Genomic DNA, 21,302 nt, shown 5'->3' with positions numbered 1-21,302 from the left:
CTCTATTCTTCTTTTAATTCAGATTCAGAAGACCTATCTCATCGTGGCTACTCAGGATCAGGGGCAAAGATGTAGTTATTTTCGAAAAGACCCGCAGATGTGAAAACTCACTGATGGCAAGGGTTAATAATATAAGGCAGATTTGAATCATGTCCTTGGTCTCTCAATAAAGACACACACAATTACTCAAAACAGCTGAAAATTCTTAATTCTTGGCAATTAAAATAAAATGAACCGGTTTTGGGCACAGCATCAAACCTGTAAAGTGTTTGGTGTGGTCATAATTTGGAATTAGTCTCCATTTGGCCAACAAGAAATTGGACTGTTGATATAAACATTTGGTGTCGCATTTGAAGTTCAATGCTATATTGTTTCCTGTTTTGGAGAAGGATAATCATAATGGATTATTACACAAATGTATCAAACAGAAAGCGTTTTGAGCGAAACACAGCGTCTGCCTTCATACACACAGATATGGACCCTTAGGATACGTAAGTTAATGGTAAACATAAACAGGAGAGTTAATATTTGTTCTACTTGATGTTGTTGATTGGTTTAACAAATCCTTTGTGGCCCATCTATGTCGAGCAGTTCCGCACAATGCACTTCAGCTAAATTACATAACGGTTTCTACAATCACAATCGCTAAATTGTGGCTCAGACTGCAAAGCCCTATCCTGTAATCCTGCCATATTTCTCAAGCAAATTGCTCCTTAATTGAAACCTGTTTCAATATAAAAATACAGCCTTTCCAATGACTCATCCTTTTTTTTTTTTTCCCCCCTTACAGTTTGTAAAGGCTTCCAGCAGTTTAAAGTGAGGGTTAATTTTGCATTAAGACCATTGCCTCCTAGTTTCTTTCAAATAAAGCCAGGGGAAGTTGAGGGGAAGGCTTTTTCCTCTGATAATGAAGCTCTCCACGTTAATGATGCGTGCAGGCTCCCTCGGATCCTCTGAATTAGAAATACTCGTGTGCGCGAGCACTACTCTGCTTCATTAACATTAAGGAGAGGTAGATTGGTGGCTATTTAGGGCACAGTGAAATCGCTGGCTATTTAGGGCAAATGGAAATGGTGCTAATTGTGACTGGTAATTCCATTAGTAGGGTACTTCCATTTTGGTGTCTGTTTGGCATATAGGTGAAAAAAAACATCACACTGACATCCTTTTGAGGGGAATGCAGTCTCAGGCTCGTTGTTGCCTTGTACCACTTATCTTCTGCACTGAGCTGCAAAGTTTTTCAGGTTCCCCAAATTTTCATTTTGGTGTGCTGGCACTCTGTCAGGAGTAGCGTATGTGTTTATGGGTGGCAACACCTCAAGCAAGGTGTTTAAAAGGCATTCCAGGTCAAGGAAATCCCAGAGATTTCAGGCCATAAGATGTCTCCTGCTCCCTTCTCTTCCTGGGTCATGAACAAACTTCCAGGTGAAGGTCCTCAGAAAAGTTTGCTGGCATAAAAAATTGGCATTTTCAAACCAAAAATTCTCCAGTGAAGGCTCCCTGTCTCTCTGTCCCAAAACATGAGAACAATCAATTAACTGAAAAAGAGACTTGGTAGTGTGTGAAGCAGTCAAAAGTCCATCCAGCTCTGAAGTCTAGGGAGAGAGGACTTGTCTATTATAAGGACACATACTGGGAAAGACGTATTTCACTTAACTGTAGCCATCTGGAAGTTAGCTGCCTAGTTTAAGACGTTTATTTGAGGTGCCTTTATACACTCTTATCAAGATTGGTTTCCAGCACAGCTGGAGTCACATTTAATTCACCAGCTAGTGAATTCACATTCACATTCGTATTCACTAGCTAATGAATGAATGACAGTAAATTATCCATGAATGTGGACAGTAAATTATCCATGACCCAGCAATGTGCCCTTGTCGCCAAAAAGGCCAATGGAATCCTGGGCTGCACAGGGAAGAGTGTGGCCAGTAGGTCCAAGAAGGTCATTCTCCCCCTCTACTCTGCACTGGTGAGGCCACAACTGGAATAATGTGTCCAGTTTTGGGCTCCCCAGTTCAAGAGAGACAGGGAACTGCTGGAGCGAGTCCAGCGAAGGGCAACTAAGATGATTAAGGGCTTGGAGCATCTCCCTTATGAGGAAAGGCTGAGAGAGCTGGGACTCTTTAGCCTGGAGAAGAGAAGGCTGAGGGGAGACCTTATTATGGCATACAAGTATCTAAAGGGTGGGCTGAAGGAGGATGGAGCCAGGCTCTTTTCAGTGGTTCCCAGTGACAGGACGAGGGGCAATGGGCACAAGTTAGAACACAGGAAGTTCCGTTCAAATACATGGAAAAACTTCTTTACGGTTCGGGTGACAGAGCACTGGCACAGGCTGCCCAGGGAGGTGGGGGAGTGCCCTTCTCTGGAGATTTTCAAGCCCCGCCTGGATGCAGTCCTGAGTGATGTGCTCTGGGCAATCCTGCTTTAGCAGGGGAGTCAGACTAGATGATCTCTAGAGGTCCCTTCCAAGTCTGAAAACTCTGTGATTCCATGAATCTACACAGCTAATGTGGAATTGACACCTAGCTTTCTGCCAGATCAGTCAGGTGGTGTGTATCCCTCCCTATATCCCAGCAGGATTGCCCCTTCCAGGCTTTCTTCTCTGTCTTTAAAATTTCTTGGAAATACCAGGGAGAATTCCCTGAGAAAAGCAATTCAAGCTGTCTCATCGGACTCCTCCAGCGATGGAGAGTAAAATGAGTAAAGAGAAAAAACACATGGATTTACGTTGCACAGAGGACAGGTCTGAGTCTCCGTCACTTGCCGTGGCGTTGTGCGCCTTTGTAACTCAATAAGGCAGTTTCTGCTGTGCGGGAGAGTTTAATGTGGCACCACGTTATGTGTGGTGTGTTTCTACTGCCAGAAACGTTCTCCTGAATACCTGCGCAGGTGCTGATAACAGCGGCAATAATGTGCTTGTCGTCATTTACTTGCTTAATTAGCAGCCTAATATCCTGGTCCAGCTAATGCCTATAAGAGGAGGTTTATTAGTAGTACGAAAGCTGTTTAAGCCTTATAAACTCCTTCCAGTCACTTTCATTGGTCTGCCAATATCTTCTGGTTGAGTGATTCTTTGCTGATTCACACTTCTCCCGTTTCCCAGTGCTGTTTCTCAGCTGAACGTTTCCGGGTAACCGGAAAGTCCTTTGCCAAAGTGACAGCCATCAGAGCAAAAACAAAACAAAACAAAACAAAACAAAACAAAACAAAACAAAACAAAACAAAACAAAACAAAACAAAACCAAACCAAAACAAAACCCAGAACTGATTTTAAAATAGAAAAAAAAATAAAAATTCTGCAGGCAACCCTCCTCCAAGATGACCCCTATTGCAATTATATATTGTCTCCAAAGCAACCAGGGGAAAAACAAATAAAAATTACAAATACAAACAGGCAAATTGCAGGATGACATGAGTTTTAGCACTGTCTGTCTTGGCTAAGTAAGCCATACCCAGTCTGGAGTGTTGGGTAATGTGCTGAGATGTCTAGTTGTAGGGTAATACTTCAACATTTAGAAATACCATTTCAGATATGTTTAGAAGAGGGGTGTTGTTTTTTTTTTGAAGTTTAGTGTCAGCTCAAATGCCAACTGGATGAAAGGGAAACTGCCAACTTGCCTTGATCCTGCAGCAACACTTGATTCATGTATAAATCTGCCGCGTTCATCTTTATGGCAGAATCACGGCCCCAGGCTACCTTGGCAAGCCAGCACGGCTTCTCTTCAGCTAGGAACGAGATCTGCAGTCCTGGGACGTGTATCGCTAGCAATTCCCCATGCATAATGTGAAGAATGCAAGAAACAAGAAAAAAACCTGTTAGTTGCAGTTGTGCAGCTGTAACGCCAATTTTCTTACCAGAATGCCCAGTGTTGGTAGGGCCAGGGATAGGACATGCTGGTGCTGATGGGGTAAGACCCTTGCTAGAATTTTGGATGTGCCCATCAGAGCTCCTCCTGTGTCTTCAGTGGCATATCCAGCCCTGCATCAATCCCTTTGCAAACCAGCTGGGATCAGGCTCAGGGTGGGGAATTGTCTCTACCAGTTGCTACAGAGATGCTACAGATGAGATGCATCAAATTCTCAGACAAGCTTAGACAGTCTGTGCAAGTGTGTGCAGTATGGGGACAGGGAGGAGATTCTTAAGCTATGATTTATTCTTCCTGAGTTTTGATACCAAATGTCATTTCAAATGTGAAAGTCTTGTCACCCAAATTCATTCAGGCCATGGAGAAACACCAGCTCCAGGGAACATTTTAGCCCACCTCACACTTGATGTCCTCTGGAGGAGCTTGCTCCTCCTTGCTGCCTCTAGAAGCAGAGGAGACCTTCCCAGTCTTATTTCAGATGTAAAGCGATAACATAGTGTATCTAACCAGAGCATAGTTTCAAATATGGTTTCCATCCGTTTCAAGAGCTGTTGTAGGAATACAGGATGCTGAGGACTGGAGGTAAGATCTTTGTTTTGAAGAGACAGCTTATGATCAAGTGTCCCTGATCAATCAGAGCTGTTGCTTTCAACAAAGACGTTCCTGAAATCAGAGTATTCTGTATCTCTGGACTTTACCTTACCCAGCCTTCCATCTTGGGGAAACCAGCAATCATAACAGTAGGAGGTTTTTCTGGACAGATGACCAAATAATCAATACCAGTTTAGCATAATTTGAAAAAAGTCTATGTCCAGGAAAAAGACAGAGCCTGCCCTTGGTGAGGAAGTCAAGGAGGGTGGTTATACCAATCCCAGCGTCACTGTGCTATTTCCTATTTTTAGTAGAGAAAGGTCTCCAGAGGCCTTAAATCTAAAGGGTTTATGCCCACTCATGATCATAGAATCATAGAACGTTTAGAGTTGGAAGGGACCTTAAAGCTCACCTAGTTCCAACCCCCCTGCCCTGGGCAGGGACACCTCCTACCAGCCCAGGTTGCTCCAAGCCCCGTCCAACCTGGCCTTGAACACCTCCAGGGTTGGGGCAGCCATAGCTTCTCTGGGCAACCTGTACCACTGTCTCACCACCTTCATAGTAAAAAATTTCTTCCTATGTAGAAGTAACAGTAGTAATGATAGAATTACTACTGTTGATCTGTTCAGCGAGGTTTTTTTTCTCTAACTAGATTGGACAGAAATTAGGAGTGCAAAGTTCTAGTGAAATAGGGGTTTGAGTTCTCATTTGGATGCTCAGAAGAACTGCTGTGCTAAAAGTTCACCCATCGTGTGAAGGCTTTCACCAGCCTGCAGCAGCCCCAGCTTCGTACTGCGCACTGACCGGGGCACAGAGCAGCTTTTTGCACCTTCAGCCTCGACGAAACTTTTGTCTACTCAAATGTGAGTGAGTAATCAGAAAACTCTACCAAACCATTTGATGAAGAGGAAGACCCTAAAAGTTGAACCTGAAGCTCGTGAGTCTGGTGGATGGGGAAACAGCCTGACAGTGAAGGCGTTGGTACCCTGGCAGTTGCCATTGCTCTGCTTTGGCACAAGCTTTGCTCCTCTGGGCTTTTATTTATCTCTCTTTCTCTTTTCCTGGCACTTCAGAAGAGATTGTTTCTTACTGCATTCGTAAAGAACTACTCAAATGAAGTCACTTTCTGAGAGACTGCCAGCATATACTACTGTAACACAAGTAAAAACAGATCTGTAAAGGTTGCAAAATGGCAGATTTCAGTGAAAAAATGTGATTATATTTGTTTTCCTCCAGAAAAGAAGTTCCAGACATTCCCTATAATTTAACTGTGACTGACAGTAGGAATAAGACAACCACAGTCAATTACGTCCCTGATACCTTATCAAACCTGTATGGCTGGATGGTTCTCCTCTTGGATAAAGAGACTTACACGTTGACATTTGAAAACCCTTTGGTCAGCAAACAGCTCCAGGTAACACGGGAATTTTTTGTAATTTCAAAATTATCTTTGGAAGAGATAATCATGATTTCATCTTTCTGGGCGAGCAGAGAGAGGAAAAAAAGTGTTAAGTGCACTGAGGAAATCTCTATATAGGTGGGTCTTAGATACGATGACCTAGTCCCTGAAGCTCCCACTAGTAACTTGGAGCAGGAAGATGATTTTGGATGTCTTAGATGAAAGTTCAGTGTGGTGTTTAGGAATTAACAAAATTTGTACTACCTGTTGACATACTGAGGCATGTTTTTCAGAATATGTTGGGCCTCTGCACCTTTTAAAGATGATGAGGGCAGTTGCTTTTGTCTGCATTCACCATTGCCTTCTGCTTAATTTTACACCTCTCTTCCACGTTTCCAATACACATTTTGCAAAAGAATATGTCACCTGTGAGGAGCGCCACCTCTTTATCCCTTTATACTGCACTCCGTGGATTTCTGATCGCAGACACAGGCATGTTTATTTTGGTTCCCTCTTCTCTAGTATTCAGTGACATTTAGCAACTTCACGACTGGGAATTACTTGCTGGTGGAACACAACGATGTCCCTGCGCATCCTGAGGTTGTGGTGTCCTGCGGGACGAAGACTGGAGAGCCGCTCCAATCGCTGCCTTCATACGGACATCATAGGAGCTGTGACTGGTATCTTGACAGCAGACTGAGGAAGGTAACCTATTTGGGTAAGTGCAACGCGAGGGATGCAATGTACCTTTTTGTTCAAGAGTGGTGACAGAGCTGATATGTCTTTCTAATTTAAAACCCCAAACGACACAAGGCCTTAGACACAAGGCTATCTGCCAATGGCCTTTCAGGAAGTGAGAGGTCCTTCAAAAAGACCAATCAAATAGGTAAATGCATGCACATCGGGTCCCTCTTCATCTTATCTATCTGATGCCTGATCTATCAACAAAAGGAAAGTGTCATAAATAGTGGGTGATGTGACATCAGTTGAATTTGAATTGGTGTTTTGGAGAGGAAAAGGCATTAAAATCCACTAATGATCTCTCTTGTCAGCTGGTCCCATATCACAGGTATCATTAATAAATCATGTGCAATCTATCTAGGCTGAGCCCACTGAAGACAATGGGATTACTGGGCAAGAATTTTTCCTACAACTGTAAACTTCCAGAGTTGTCATAGACTTTTTGACACATTTGAGTATGTTGGCTTTGTACACTAGATCATGAAGTGTGGTGGCCATTTTTTAAAGAAATTCAGATATTTACTGATAGCTATTTGAGTTTCATTTATTCTTTTAAATTTGGGACATTTTCTGCAATTCCTATTCTCAAGAAAATGATTTTATAAAGATACAAGTTCTATATGTAAAAGTCAAAGTAATGATTGCTGACATTATTAATAACTGCAGAACCAGGAATCACAAAAACATGTCAGTGCCTTTGAGAAGCATAGCTTATCCTTCCTGACTGTCATACAGGGAAGCTAAAGTATAAAGATGCTAGTTTTCACAGTAACAGAAAATTTTGTCACTGATCTAATCCGTTTAGTTTTAATTAATTTCTCTTGATTTGCACTGATGAGATGCCATGCAAATAGCTTTCTCATGTACATGTAGGATCTGTTTAGGAATGAGCGACTGGAACAATCAGTGGGACAGTAGAGAAGAAAACAGCTGGAATGCGGGCAGGCGTTCCACTGAGCTTAGTCTGACAGCAATGAAAACCGTCCAACGTACATTTGAGGAGAAATGGAGAACCCCATACCTTAACCTCAGTCTGAGAGTCACACTTGCTGCGTCCATCTCTGGTCCTGTGGCCAACTGGCATTGCGCAGCTTGTGTCCATCCAGCTTAACTTTTTGTCTCTCAAAACAGGCTGGAAGCACCCAGGCTTCAAATTAGGAAAGAACCCTGTCCTGTGCTAACTCCCAAACCATAATGGTCACCATCTGGGAGAGCGCATTGGTCTGGGCCAAAGCTGTGGCAAGAACTTGGCCAGCAATATAACCATGTAGATTATAGTGGTCCAGCTCTTAGTTCCATGTCCTGGACCTTTTTAGGTATAGGATAGATATAGACTGGCGGGTATAGATCTAGTGGTTGAGTCTAAGCTTCACCCAAGACTATGCCAGGTATCTACTGAAAGAATAAATACGATTTTATTATTTCAGTTTACCAGCAGTGTCAATTTGTTCTTTCAAATCGAAAAGTCAACTGCTTTTCAGTTTGCGTATCCTGAATTGCACTTTGATAAATAGGGCAGCATGGGAAAGCTCAGAAGATGACACCTCCGTCTTGGCCTCTTACTACTGTTGAAAACAGAGGAGGTGACAGTCTTGGGAAGACTGGGACAAAGTGATCTGGCCGGCATATGTCACTCTTGCATCATAGATGCTTTTTTGTCCTTCTCTTGCCTTCCTTTCATCTTGATTTTTATTATATGAAGAGCTCGTTGTTGTTTCTCATTTTAATACAGAGAGAAACAATCATCCAGAGTACGCGAGGGGAAATTTATGAAAACACCTAACATGTATAATTCATGCTGTGAACATTTTCAGCAAGGACTTTTATAGCGGCGAGATCAATAATTCAGTGTCGGGTACCTAATATCTAATGCTGTTGGTAGGGTAAAAGTCTGAAACAAAGCGAGCGGATTCCTAGCCCTGGTGTGCCATTTAATTTCTCTCCTAATCTCCGCTGTGCAGGCTGAGAGGGTGAGGATAATTAGCCATCGGAGCAGACTCGTGGCATGTGGTGGACTTTCCATCACTCAGGGTCCTTAGACGATGCTTGGCCGTCTTTTCAGAGAAATATGCTCCAGCTCTACGAGAAGCTATTAGAAACCTCATGAGGCGAGATTCACGCTCCGTAGGAGGTCAGAGAAGGCTGCCACAATAGTCCCTTCTGGCCCTAAAAGCCCACCAGTCCACGCACTGATCCAGAGAGGACAACGCTTGAAGGTCTGGCCTTCAGAATGCGTTCCCGCCTAACTCCGCAAGCCGGTTTCTTTTTATTTTTTATTTACATTTAACTATATGAAATAATTAGCCAACTAATTAATCCCATTTACAAGCTTTGTCGGATTCTTCAGCTGTCAGTCATGCCCGAGCCCCGGGCCGGCGTTGAGTCTCAGCTCCCTCCTTCATCTGACTTGGTCTCCATGGCTACAGGCTGCATCTGCTGACACCCCACTCTCTATTTACTGCTTAATTAAGAATTTCACGCTCAGCCCTTATCTGCTGCTAAGAACAAGAACACACTGTTAAGAAACTCCAAATTTAGGCTGCTGCACAAGGAAAGCCTTTCTTGTCGTCCTGACTGCGTGGAGCCTCTTTAACTACCCTCTTGGCAACTGCGCTGCCACCCTTCAATCAAAAATCATTAAATGGGGCAGAGATAATGAGCATGTAGCATATCAAAAGGAGGATGTTTGCTCGGGCTAAGGAGGAAAAGCTGTAAGGGCCTATAAGCAGCCGCCACTTCAAAGGGAGAAGGGGGCTGATAAAGAGTCATTTGTTCCTGTTTGACTTATGTAAAAGGTCTGGTATGTCGGAGTCCCGTCTCGCAGACGCGGGTCCCCTCTCTCGGTGCTCGTGTGTCAGCAGTCGGGCAGCTGGGCGCAAACAGCCTCAGCCCAAGCACATAATCACTTGACTCCGCGCCGACAAAGGGCACTTGTAGGGGGTGGCGGAGGGAGGGCTGGGGGGACAATGGAGAGACAATTATTGCAGCTGCTCGGGAGGGCCATAATTCTTCCTGCAGAAAGTCGCCGGCTCTCGCAGGGCGGAGGGGAGAGCTCCGGCGTATTAGTCATCCCCCGACTTTTGGAAGCACTTGGCCGCGCCGGTGGGGTTTCGACAGCTGCTGGTGTACCGCCTCTTTCCAATAATTGTACATTCTGGCAGGGGTCAACTTACTTTTGACCCTCCGCTTTTGTGCCCATCAGAAAGCCTTTTAGGGCAAACGGTGGGGAAGTGGCAGGGGTGCATTACATCCCAAATTAACGTCGGTAAATACGGATCAGATGCCAGCTCATTCACAAGCAGGCTCCCGAATTCACACAGCCTTTTGCTCAGGCCGGCGTGGGGGGGGGGGGGGAGGGGGAGAGGGGGAGAGAAGGGGAGGGAGAACCCCAGGACTGAGAAGATATTGTTATTCAAACGAAGCGGGCAGCTGAATGAAGCCGCCTTGGCCAGCAGTTTGTGTCGGGCTCAGGCTTTCTCCGTGCCACCCCCCACTCCCCCCATTCCATCCAAAATTGCCTGGCGTCCTGCGAGTGTTTGTTTATCTTTGGGGGAGAAAAAAAGGGTCTGTCTCACACAAAAGGCAAGAAAATATACCGTATGGAGGGGATTAAAGGAGTTAAGTTGTCCTGGTACTTTGCATGCTTGCAGTTTTGTAAATTAGGCTTTGGCATGGGACAATGCAGGGGATGCTGAATGGAGAGAAATAATTGTAATGGAGAACGTTTCTTCTATATGGGCTGCCCGTGTGATGATCCTGTTAACAAAGGCACTCCCTGCTCCCTAAATACACGAAACCCTGTTAACAAACCCATGAGCCCCCCATCTTTTCAGACCATTTTAAAGGAATCGGCATCGAAGGACAGATAACCCCGTGTCCCTGCTGGATGCTGGGTGAAGGAGGGATGAGGAAGCTTGAGGCATCCCGTGCCAGTCATTTCTACGTCATCAGCTTTGCTTTGACGCTGTTCAGTCTTCATAACATCATCCTGATTTTCGCTGGGGCACCCTACGTCTTGACAGAAGCATTCTTCAAAGGTCACCGATGGGCCCCGAAATTGCTGTGTGGGCGCCCGAAGCAGTGGTGGGTTGTGGGTCAACCATGTTTCATGAGAGCAGACCACACTGAATCAAAAAAACCTTATTGCAACAAGGGAGGTGAAAAAAAAACGTCGCACTGGGACATCTGTGATATTTTTAGGAAAAATATCCTGTGTAAATTACAATAATAGCATTATGAGCTTTTTAAGTCTGTTACAAATACGAGCATATGGTGCCACAGCGTGGCACTGCTCCTTGGTTAAGGTCTCTGGGCAATACTGGAATTGGCTAGAAACCAGAGAAATGTTGTTTCCTTTTTGTTCACTTTTGAAATGTTTAAACCGTTTTCTTTTGGAACGAAACAAAGTGTTGGCTTGCTTCATCTCCATATTAATCTTGGCTTTTTTTCTAAAATTGAAGTGCTGGACACAAACATTATTGAAAACATCACTGAAAGGATTATCGAACTTTTTATTTACCCCAAGTACATTTTTCAGTAGACACAACTTTTATGGAGATGGGTCATCCTGCTGACTTTGCTCAAGCTACTCATGTGTGAGTTGTTAAGAGGGCCTGAGGCTCTACCTCATATTACTGCTGTGTCAGAAGCAGGTTTACAGTTTCCATAGTTCTTAAAAAAAATAATTTGATTATACTTATTGTCTTTTCTAAATTCCTAAAGAATGACCTCCCTTCCGTTACGCTCTGTGGGTTTCTGTAATTGCTTTGTACAGGAGAAAAAACCAGGCTCTTAAGAATGTTTGTTTCTAATTTTAAAATACAGAAAACAAATAAACAAAGATGCTTTCTGCAGCCTTATTGCTCAGGGGTAAAGGAGAATCCTAGGTGAAAGACCCAAAGAATGGAGTTAATTTGTTGCAGAGGACTGGTTGTACAGGCATGAGTCTTTTCTTCCAGCTAGATAAAACTCACCCTCTATCACTGGTTTCAGAAGGTCCGCTGGCCAGGTATGGGCTGCTCAGTGGCCTCCATGAAATGAAATGTCAGTTCTTAGCAAAGAGGTGCTCTTTGTGATGGATACAGAGAGAAAAACCAACCATCTCCTGGCAGATGAGCTCCTGCTCTGTCCTTCTGGCATGGCAGCAGAGCGACCCGAGCACATAGCAGTTACAGAACTAAGATGATGAAATGCCCTTATAATCCTCTCAGGGATGGTCTTTCGACTGTGCAATCTCTATAGGAGGAATTTCGTGCCTTCACCTCTGCCTCTGCTGAAAGCAAGAATCTGTGTCCATTAGCCCCCAGATTTTTTTTTTTTTTTTTGACATCTTTTCTCACTACAGTGTCCCTATGACACCATATTTCTGGGCACCTCCTGTAACGGATCCTGGTAGAGGATGACAAAATATCCTATGCCAGGTTCTCCAGTTTCGAGAGGTGTGTCTCACCGTGTTGTGGATTGTGCTGTCTAAAACTTTTGATTTCCCTGTGATGTATGTTCGCCCAATTGATGTTAAATAGCATGGAGGTGCTTGTTATTTGTAAGTCAGGCTATTGGAGCCATTTATCCTAGTTTCAGCCCTTCCTAATATCCACAGGCAAAATTCCCCATCGCTGCAAAGCTGATAAAAGACTAAGTTGCTCCTCCTTCATGTTCACTCAAGGAGCCCTGAACCAGAAGAAAGTTACCAGGAGTACCGTCAAGAAGGCCTATATTTATGATTCACAGCCCAAACATCCAGGAAGAGCTGTAATAAGACAGAAAATTGATGAGCCTTATAAAGGTTTTATACAACTAAACCCTGGAGCCTTATAACTACATTTTGGGAAGAGTCACCTTAATTCAATGTTTAGTAATGACGTCCGTCTGTATTGCCTATATCTCTTCCTGTCCTGTCCAGAAACAGTGATAACGTACTCAGCAGCAAAGAAAAACAACCAGGAGGACTATGTCACTGGAGTCTTGATTATTCCCAAGGCCTGTATCTCTCCTCTTTTGAGCAGGTTTTAGGCGTATTTGTGGGGAATGGCAACAAAATACTACGGATTCACAACTGTTGCACTTGACACCCCATCGACATAAATAATTGTGCAAGTTGCAAGGGCTGTGGAGAATTCAGCCCCCGATTCCTGCACTCGTGTATAAATGACTTATAATGGTTTGAATTGCCGTGTTCTGTGGTTGGATGACAATTTAAATATGAGAAACTTTTATCCTTGCCCTGACTCTGGACATGACTCTATTGAGTTAAGTCTTAACAGTTCCTTTCTTCACTGTGCAAGGGGACTGAACCCTATTATGAGGTCTATATAGCATATTGATCACATTTTATGTCCCCTCAGGATTTAATTAGAACGGCTTTCCTCTGGACAATACAAACACCCTTAATTAGATGATTGCACTGTAGTGCTGCAAAATAAAGCAAAAGACCCGCAGGAAAGTTGTCAAAATATACTTATTGGAAAAAGGATAGTGTCAGGGCTTGGTTCTCTCATTTTTTCTTGACTGATGTAACACCTTCGACTCCTGATTTGCCCTGCTATGAGAAGGAAGGCCACCATAACCACAAAAGTACCCGTAGAAGAGTATTGTCTAAAAGCCACATTAACTCTGTGTCAAAGACTTTAAATTAGCAGCTTCACATCATTCTTTCTCCTCAGAGGTCCACCTTGTGGCCACCCAAAGACGCGATGCTGCTCCGTTTGAGCTCTTTGAGATGAATTGGGGAAGACCGACTTGACTGATATATGGATCAGATCACAGCTACCGCTGGGAGAGAAGGTGTCACTGAAGAACAGGGCTGAGGCACCTGATTACTAATTAATCAGATATGAGAAAAACCTCGTGGAATCAGTTTCTATTTAATTATGGAAGCCTCATTTGGCATAGGAGCATATGCTGCCATCTCAATCGAATGCTTTCAACTGACATCAAATAGTAATTATCAGAAAGAATCAAGTTTTTTGATTATTCATATTAATTTATTGAACACTTAAAATTAATGAACCTCAGTTATTTTAAATTTGCTCAGTTGCACTGGGAGAAAAGGAGGGAGGTAGGGAAGAACGGTTCTCACAATTTAAAAGTACAGAGACTTGTTTAAAGATAAAATAAGTAAATTACAATATGGCATGAAATCCCATCGGTGGGTTGATAGACACGTAGGAAAGTTCTTGGTGTGTTGTGGAACTGAGGAAAGTTCTGACAATGGCTTCATTTATACAATTCTTCTACCACCAAAAAAGTCTTCCGATGACATTTAGGGTCAGCATAAGGGGTTGGGCAGCGGACAGGAGGTTTACGTTTGTCAGAGTGTTTCTATTTTAACCTACGGTTGTTCCAGTCTGGTGACTGAAAGGAAGTGCCTTTATATGCCACTGGAGATGAAGAGGAGGTAGCTTTTAGCTGGGTCTGAAGTAGTTTTCTCCTGCTCCTCTCAGTTTGATTCGCATTATCCTGGCCCTTCTCCTGCTGACAATATACTGGCACAAAGGTTACAACTGTGATAATTGCTTCTGACCTCTTTTCACAGTAGAGAACACAGGGTCCCTGTCTTCAGTCTATGAAGTCTGACTAATTAAAGCACCTCTTTCAGATACCAGATTTTTGGGGAAAAAAAAAAAAGAAAAAAAGAAATCAAAACCAAACTACAAAACAAAAGCTTTAATTTGCTGTTTGAGCCAGTTAATACATTATGCATTCAATGGTGTAATATCGCTTGTGTTAGTGGAACTGCTGTGGATTTATAGTGGGATAAATGAGATTCATGTTTCAGCCTAGAATTTCTGATTGTTGAATGTTTTCTTTTGGCTGTTTCTAATGAGTTGTCTTGAGACCCTCCGCATCTGTAAATTGAAATGTGTTTGTTTAATCCTTTCTCAAAGTATAAAAAGATCAAAATGTTTACAAAATATGTAAAGTTGTTCTTAATTTTTTTTTTCTTGTTAGAAATGTAAAATGTTGCCAGGAAATCACACGTAGCAACTCATTTACTATGATTTTTTGTTGTTAATTTGTAAGGCCTTGCTGAAACTCCCTATAATTCTCTGTTTTCAGTCGCAGGAGCTGACTTAATTCAGGTCACACTGAAAGAGAAGGAAAGGACAGTTTTACCCACCCCAGGTGCGTGACAGTCTTTCTGAAGTCTGGGAGTCACACCATTTCTTTTTTACTACTTTTTCAGAAATAGATTGTTATTTTTCACTTTTTTATTTTGTAGCTCTGTCAACCCGACGTTGGCATTCATTTAAGCATTTCATTGAGCCGTTTCTACCATGGCTCATGATAAATGTGTGATTCCACAGCAGAGAGGGCTATAAACTTTGGTTGAGAGATACCATAGCAGATCAGAAAGGTCGTGGAGAATGTAAGACTACAGTGTATTTTAGTGCTCCGTAGTGATGTTAGTGTAGTAGCGTCACATTACTGCACAGTTACATGTCGAATCAGATGGAAAATAATGCACCGGAGATAGGGGAGACCTCCAAAGTTTGGTCTTATTGCATAGCTGCCTTGCTGCGTGTTAACAACAATAATCATTTATGCGGCAATAGGGTTCAGAGACGCTTTTGCAGAGTGTTTCCCCCTGAAAGAACAAGTAACGGAAAGGCAAACCCAGCCTTAAGGGGCTCCACCTAGGTTTAATTTCTCTGTGCTTCCCTGCGCTGGCAATGGAGGGCTTTTCCACTCCACGGTGTCATGAGCGGGGTCTAACCCCCCATGTGTAAGCATGAGCTTGCCCCTGTGTTTTCAATACCTAATGGAGCACTCCTCAAGAAAAAAAAAAAAAACAAAAAAAAAACCCCCCAAAAAGCACCAGAATTTCCTTTGCAGTGGTAGGCCAGAGGTAGGTGCTTGTAGAGGCCTCCAGAGGGAGGCCCTGCCTGCAGTAGTTTAGGTCTTACTAAACTTTGTGGACAGGATATTTCCCCCGGAGGCTTTCCTTACTCTCCTGGGGGAGGAGCAGGTGTGGCTAGGTGTCTCAGACATGTTTTTTTTTTTTTTTTCCACGGCAGGTCTTAATGTCCCCTTGCAATGGGAAGACTCCTGCTTTTCTGAGGGTTAACAGGCTTGTGAGAGTTGATCGGTCATTTTTAATAATCTTCCATACTTTGGGAAAGTGTGGAAATTCCCATACTCTGGGAATTCAATCTGCTTTCTAGAGCAATGGGGGAGAAAAAATGCTTAAGAAGATTTGGCACTTTCTGGTGGGGTTAGGTACTATTTTGATCACCTGTTTTTTGCCACCAAGCACAGGTGACTGAGCTTTTATTTTCATTTGTTCATCTTAAATTTGTGTTCAAAGTGCTCAGAGCTTTGGATGGTGTAAATAAAAGCAATGAAGCGGTTGCTTGTGAATCATATTCACAAGGTGTGACACAAGTACGACAAACCTCAAGATTTGCTTTGCTTTTGATGGCTCCCAAAGAATTTCAATCTGTTTTTTTCAGTTATTTCCCTGCCCTTTAACTTTGAAAACATGGTCCTGGGAGAGATCTGTTTTCCCATCAGGCAGCTTCCTTTAAGCATGGAGAATAACAAAAAGCAGTTAGTGTTGCTTCATCAGTGACAAAAGGAGGATGTTAATGCCACGGACACTTGACTATCAAAGAAATGATAATGTTCCCCGCTACTGAAAATGATAATTCTGCCTTTGTATGTCCTGTTTTGTAGTTCCTTCTGATGCTGTCTTGAAATGGTCGCACCCAGAGACATGGAATGACGTGGGAAAAGGTTGGGGTGGATCCAACCACAGCATCCCAGGCCCTGGGGAAGACGTCATCATCTTACCTAGTAAGGAAGGAAGGAAAGCTGTTTCATTTCTGTAGGGGTGCTGGGGTATCTCTATGTTAGGACATGTATTTGTGTTGCAGTGCCGGCTGCTTGGGAATAGTGCCCATTCTAGTGTGTGCAGGGCACCACGTTTGTTCCTTATCACATTGAAATCTTGACTACAGTCCAAAAGTGCGATTTTGAGGAACAGAATAGTATTTTTTTTTCCATTCACACATACACACAAACACACACACACTTATTAACCCATACTGATATTCAAACTTAATAATATGCAGGGACTTTATTTCTGGAGCAGAGAATTTGCAAGACCCAAAATCACAGCTCACAAAGGGCTCATCTCTTGACCCACCTCTGTGTTTTGTGCGGGGAGCATATTTTACATTTCCACAATTATACCACCTTCCATTGTACTTTCCTGTTGCAATTCCCACTGTCAATGATAATCTCTCAATTAATTTGTAGGTCCTTTCCAACTGAAACAGTGTACTCGTAGCGTGACTTTTCAGTAGTTAAAGGGTGCCTACAGGAAAGATGGGGACAAACTTTTTAGCAGGGCCTATTATGACAGGACAAAGGGTAATGGCTTTAAAGTAGAAGAGGGAAAATTTAGACTAGAGGTAAGGAGGAAATTTTTTTACAATGAGGGTGGTGAAACCCTGGCCCAGGTTGCCCAGAGAGGTGGTAGATGCCCCATCCCTGAAAACATTCCAGGTCAGGTTGGACGGGGCTCTGAGCAACTTGAGCGAGTTGAAGATATCCTTGCTCATTGCAAGGGGGTTGGACTAGATGACCTGTAAAGGTCCCTTCCAACCCAAACCATTCTATGATTCTATGATTCTATGATTCTATGATTCTATGATTCTATTCTATTCTATTCTATTCTATTCTATTCTATTCTATTCTATTCTATTCTATTCTATTCTATTCTATTCATTTGCTGTGGATGCCTCCTAGATGTTTTAGCCTATGCCTTTCAACCTCAGACTTGAGTTACATTAAAATCCCAGCTCAGTTTACAACCTCATTACATGAACAGCCTTCTGAATTCTAGCAAAAATACTAGTCAATTTGCAATGAAATCTGGAGGAGAAAACTTGTGATAAACTTTTAACCTAATAGCTAACCTTGCTCTGATCGGGAAGTTGGATTGGATGATCTCCTGAGGTCCCTTTCAGACATAATTATTGTATGACATTATGAATACTGTTCATTAAGTATCTGTCACACATACTGTGGGACATCGTGCTGGCTCCTCTTCCTTTGTTTGAAACCAGATAAGTGTCTCTGCCTACCGTGGCTCCACTTCTGGATATGGGGATAACACTGCTCCATGTGTCTTAGTCTTCCACCTGGTTTTGGCTTATGAAATGTTTGTGGAAGGAAGTTTCTGTTGCTTTGTGTTGGCATTTGGGTGTGGAGCCTCAGTCATGGTTAAGACTTCTCTGTCCTGTGTCATTAAAAGTAATACTTATATATAATTTCAGGTTAAACTAAGAATTATGTTCAACCTTCAATGAATATTTAGTTTAATCTTCAGTTTTCTGACAAACATTAAAAAAACCCAGGCTGTTTGAAATAATGTTTTTCTTGACTTTTTGGGTGGAACTTTGATTAAACTGAAGAGTAGATAATTTCCATTTTCTGATGAGGTCACTATTTCCTATCAAACAAGCACAATGTGGCGGGTTTTTTTCAGTTCTGCCATCTCACTAGCTGTAACGCATAAATGTGGGTAAGTGTTTGTAAGTTCAGAGGCCAGAGAAGACACAGAAATGTCCCTCCAGGGGTTTGCTTATCTCCTGTAGGTTCTGTGTCCTATGTGCATCTAAGGTAGCAGTAAGCACATATGTTTAGGCATCTTAACCTGTTCCTCATCATTACAGTTACTGGAAGAGTTACTAACTGACCAAATGAGGGTATCTAATGTGAATTGAGTTGTTCTTCACTGATGGTATTATGTAGAGTTCCAAGGCTGAAGTCACCTGCTTATATGAAGTTTTTGGGAGAGAGAGAGAGAGAGAGAGAGAGAGAGAGAGAGAGAGATTTCTAGTGTTGTTTGCAGCACTCCAGAAACATCCTGCTACCCAGGTGAAACTCGAGATGGTCACAGGTGTCCCCTATGTCATATTTGTCAGTTCTGTATCAGGTCTCAAATATTCAAGGGCATTTCAGATGGTACTAAATGCCTGAATGAATTTACTACAGTGGGAGCTTAGACACCTAACTCCCATCAGATAGCTCAGTTCAGGTGCCATACATTGAAGCCTGAACCTCTTTTCTCCAGACCACTTTCAGGAGCACCTGAGATATGAACCTAACTTGCAGTTAATGTACATTGTCTGAAACATGATATGAAGGTTTATATCTATTTGCATTGGTGGTATAAGCAACACTAACATCCATGTAAAGGTCTCGCTGGTGGGAAGCTGTACCAGAACAGGGATTGAGTCCCAATCTCCAAAGCCCAAGTGCAGCACCCAGAACACTGGACTTGCTTTTCTCTTCCAACAAAATTACTCCAGTGTCGCCACTGGTACTTCATGTTGAACATGTGCCTGCCGGCCATTCAGAAACACAGAAAGTGTCCTTTCTGTCCTGCACTCCCTGGTTCCTACTTCACTTTCACCTCCGTTGTATCTGACCCCTTATGCAGGCATTAAACACCGGGGCATTTCTCATGTGCTTTGCTCTCTTTCACATCCTCTTGCTACTGCTGGATTTTGCATGCCATTGCGTATTTTGTCCTTCATAGTTCTTTGAGAACCAGGCCAGAGACAACACCAGATCATCTGTTTCAATTCCTGGGTATCACATTATAACCAATTCACCAATACCAGCCCATGATTGTCAAAACACAATATCATTTCAGTTTTCCAAACCATATGTCAGATGCAGGTATGACGAGGCCCAAGGCCAGGTTGGACAGGCCTTTGAGCAACCTGGTCTAGTGGAAGGTATCCCTGCCCATGGCAGGGGGGGTGGAACCAGATGATCTTTAGGTCCCTTCTGACTTAAACTGTGCTATGATTCTATGAGGGTGCCACTGGTAGCTAAGGCCTCTGCACTGACAGTGAGTTGGTCGCGTAGAGCATGCTCAGGTGGTCACTGGAGGTAAATCACAATCTACACAAAAGCAGAAAGTAAGAAATTAATTAAAAAAAATGGCTAAGGATTTTGACTTTTGCTGTTTAGATTAGAGTGAGAGAGTGGAAGCTGGATACTGAGGTTCTGATGGTCCTTTGGTGCACTGCAAACTCACCTATGAATAAAACTCCTCTCTGCTTCCTGCAAAGGCGAGTGTAATCCTCTCGATAAAATAACTCATTTTAGCTGCCACCTGGGATATTGACCACAGCCTTTGTCACATACCACAAGGCCCTTCATGACTAAGCTGTGCCTGAAGCGTTGCGCGCTGCTGCCCACAACCCATCCCAACTGATCTAGTTCTGGGACTGGAAACAATACTGCTGCATCAGCACGCTGGTATACCAGAACTAATTAGCTCTCTGGAGAGGCAAAGCTCATTAGCTCAGGCCTGGCGCTGTGCAGCATGACCACATAGCCTTTGAGGTCAGAAATAACACCTTCCGAATTTAGAGCGGTGGTGGTTCGGTCAGTTTAACAGGGGAATGTTTGCACTGTCCTAAAGGATGTGGGATTCTCTCTAGCATACTGGTGTCTACTGGTCAGTAGGCAGCAGGATAAGGGTTGGACTATTAGATATGATCTGTGCTTTACCACGGACAGGAATATTCTCTGCCTATGAGGAACTAAGGGGACAGGATAATAAAGGTTGCCCAAAACCAGAATGCAAGTTGCTGCCTGAGCAGGATGAGACCCTCGGAGTTCCCAGTTCTGAATCACCGTGTTCAGCTGCTTAGAGCAGCTTGCTCCACAGCGTACAATAAAACCATCTCTGCTCTTCAGAGGAGCTTTACTGAACAGCAAAACCTCAACCAAATACTTAATAGTCGGAAAGGAAAGAGGCAAATGCTGTATGAAAATGCACCACCTGCTCGGACGGGTGGAGAGCCATACTCTGTGACTGTCTTCCTATCAGCGATAAAAATCTCAGCTCCTGTCGCTAGAGTATATACGTGTGCTTAGCTGGTGAGCAGAAGCTATTCTTCTCTCCAGTGCCTTTCTGGAATTATCCTTCAATTTTAGCACAAGAACATGAACACAAACATGAACACAAACTATCACCCATCTATTTTGAAAGAGAACTGCTCTATTGCATGCCTGCGCTTTCTGATCATACTCCCTCTACTTTCTTTTTACTCTCCCTCTTCTTCCTTGCTGGCTTGGAGGTGTTGAAACACTTATTGGCAGTGGGAGTCAACAGAGTGCAGGGTCTTAAATTGGAGTCATAGTCATCATCGGTGTGATAAGGGCCCTGGGTGTTTTGCTCGAATGAGGGCACCTAAAATGTAGTTAGGCAAGACGAATTTTCGGTCCATTTGTCACACCTTGCTTTGCTGCCACAAGTGTGTGTGTGGGTTTCCAGCGGCGAGAAAGTCAGCCCCTTGCTTTGGGTCCAAAATCTAAAATGAAATTGACAGTTTTTAAATTTATGTTTAATCGTGGAGTTTTATGGATGTTTCCCTTGCCACGTCCACTGGCTTCTGCATACCCTGCTAAACTCAGAATGACTCCAGATGGCTACAGAAAAGTGGGACTTTGTTCTCGTGACAGCAAACGTTCTGCAAACCACCCAAACTTTGTGCTGCTGTACACACCAAAATAAGTTTTTGTGATTCACTTCTGGCAAGATGCAGCTGTGTCTCACTCTCCGCTGTCTTTTCATTACTGATAAATTCTCTTCTGGGAGCCATCTGTCATGATTTTCAGGTTGAAAGCCAAACTGTGGGCCTACTTCTGGTATGCTGCGCATTACCGGGTAAGTC

General features: G+C 43.2%; 1 protein-coding gene across 1 annotated transcript in view; it reads left to right on the top strand.

Annotated features, from left to right (window-relative positions):
* The window catches only part of PKHD1 (PKHD1 ciliary IPT domain containing fibrocystin/polyductin), a gene marked incomplete at both ends in the record, with an annotated part of 274,861 nt that overhangs the window by 146,859 nt on the left and 106,700 nt on the right, over positions 1-21,302 (top strand). Inside the window, 4 exons of the mRNA XM_082481732.1 lie at positions 5,694-5,871; positions 6,379-6,574; positions 14,656-14,721; positions 16,273-16,392. Of these exons, the coding sequence (XP_082337858.1) occupies positions 5,694-5,871; positions 6,379-6,574; positions 14,656-14,721; positions 16,273-16,392 (560 nt within the window). The remainder of the gene's footprint in view (positions 1-5,693; positions 5,872-6,378; positions 6,575-14,655; positions 14,722-16,272; positions 16,393-21,302) is intronic.

The sequence above is a fragment of the Vanellus vanellus genome, assembly GCF_965231255.1.
Source record: "Vanellus vanellus genome assembly, chromosome: 3".
Taxonomy (NCBI): Eukaryota; Metazoa; Chordata; class Aves; order Charadriiformes; family Charadriidae; genus Vanellus; species Vanellus vanellus.
This window is presented reverse-complemented; position numbering and strand designations above follow the sequence as displayed.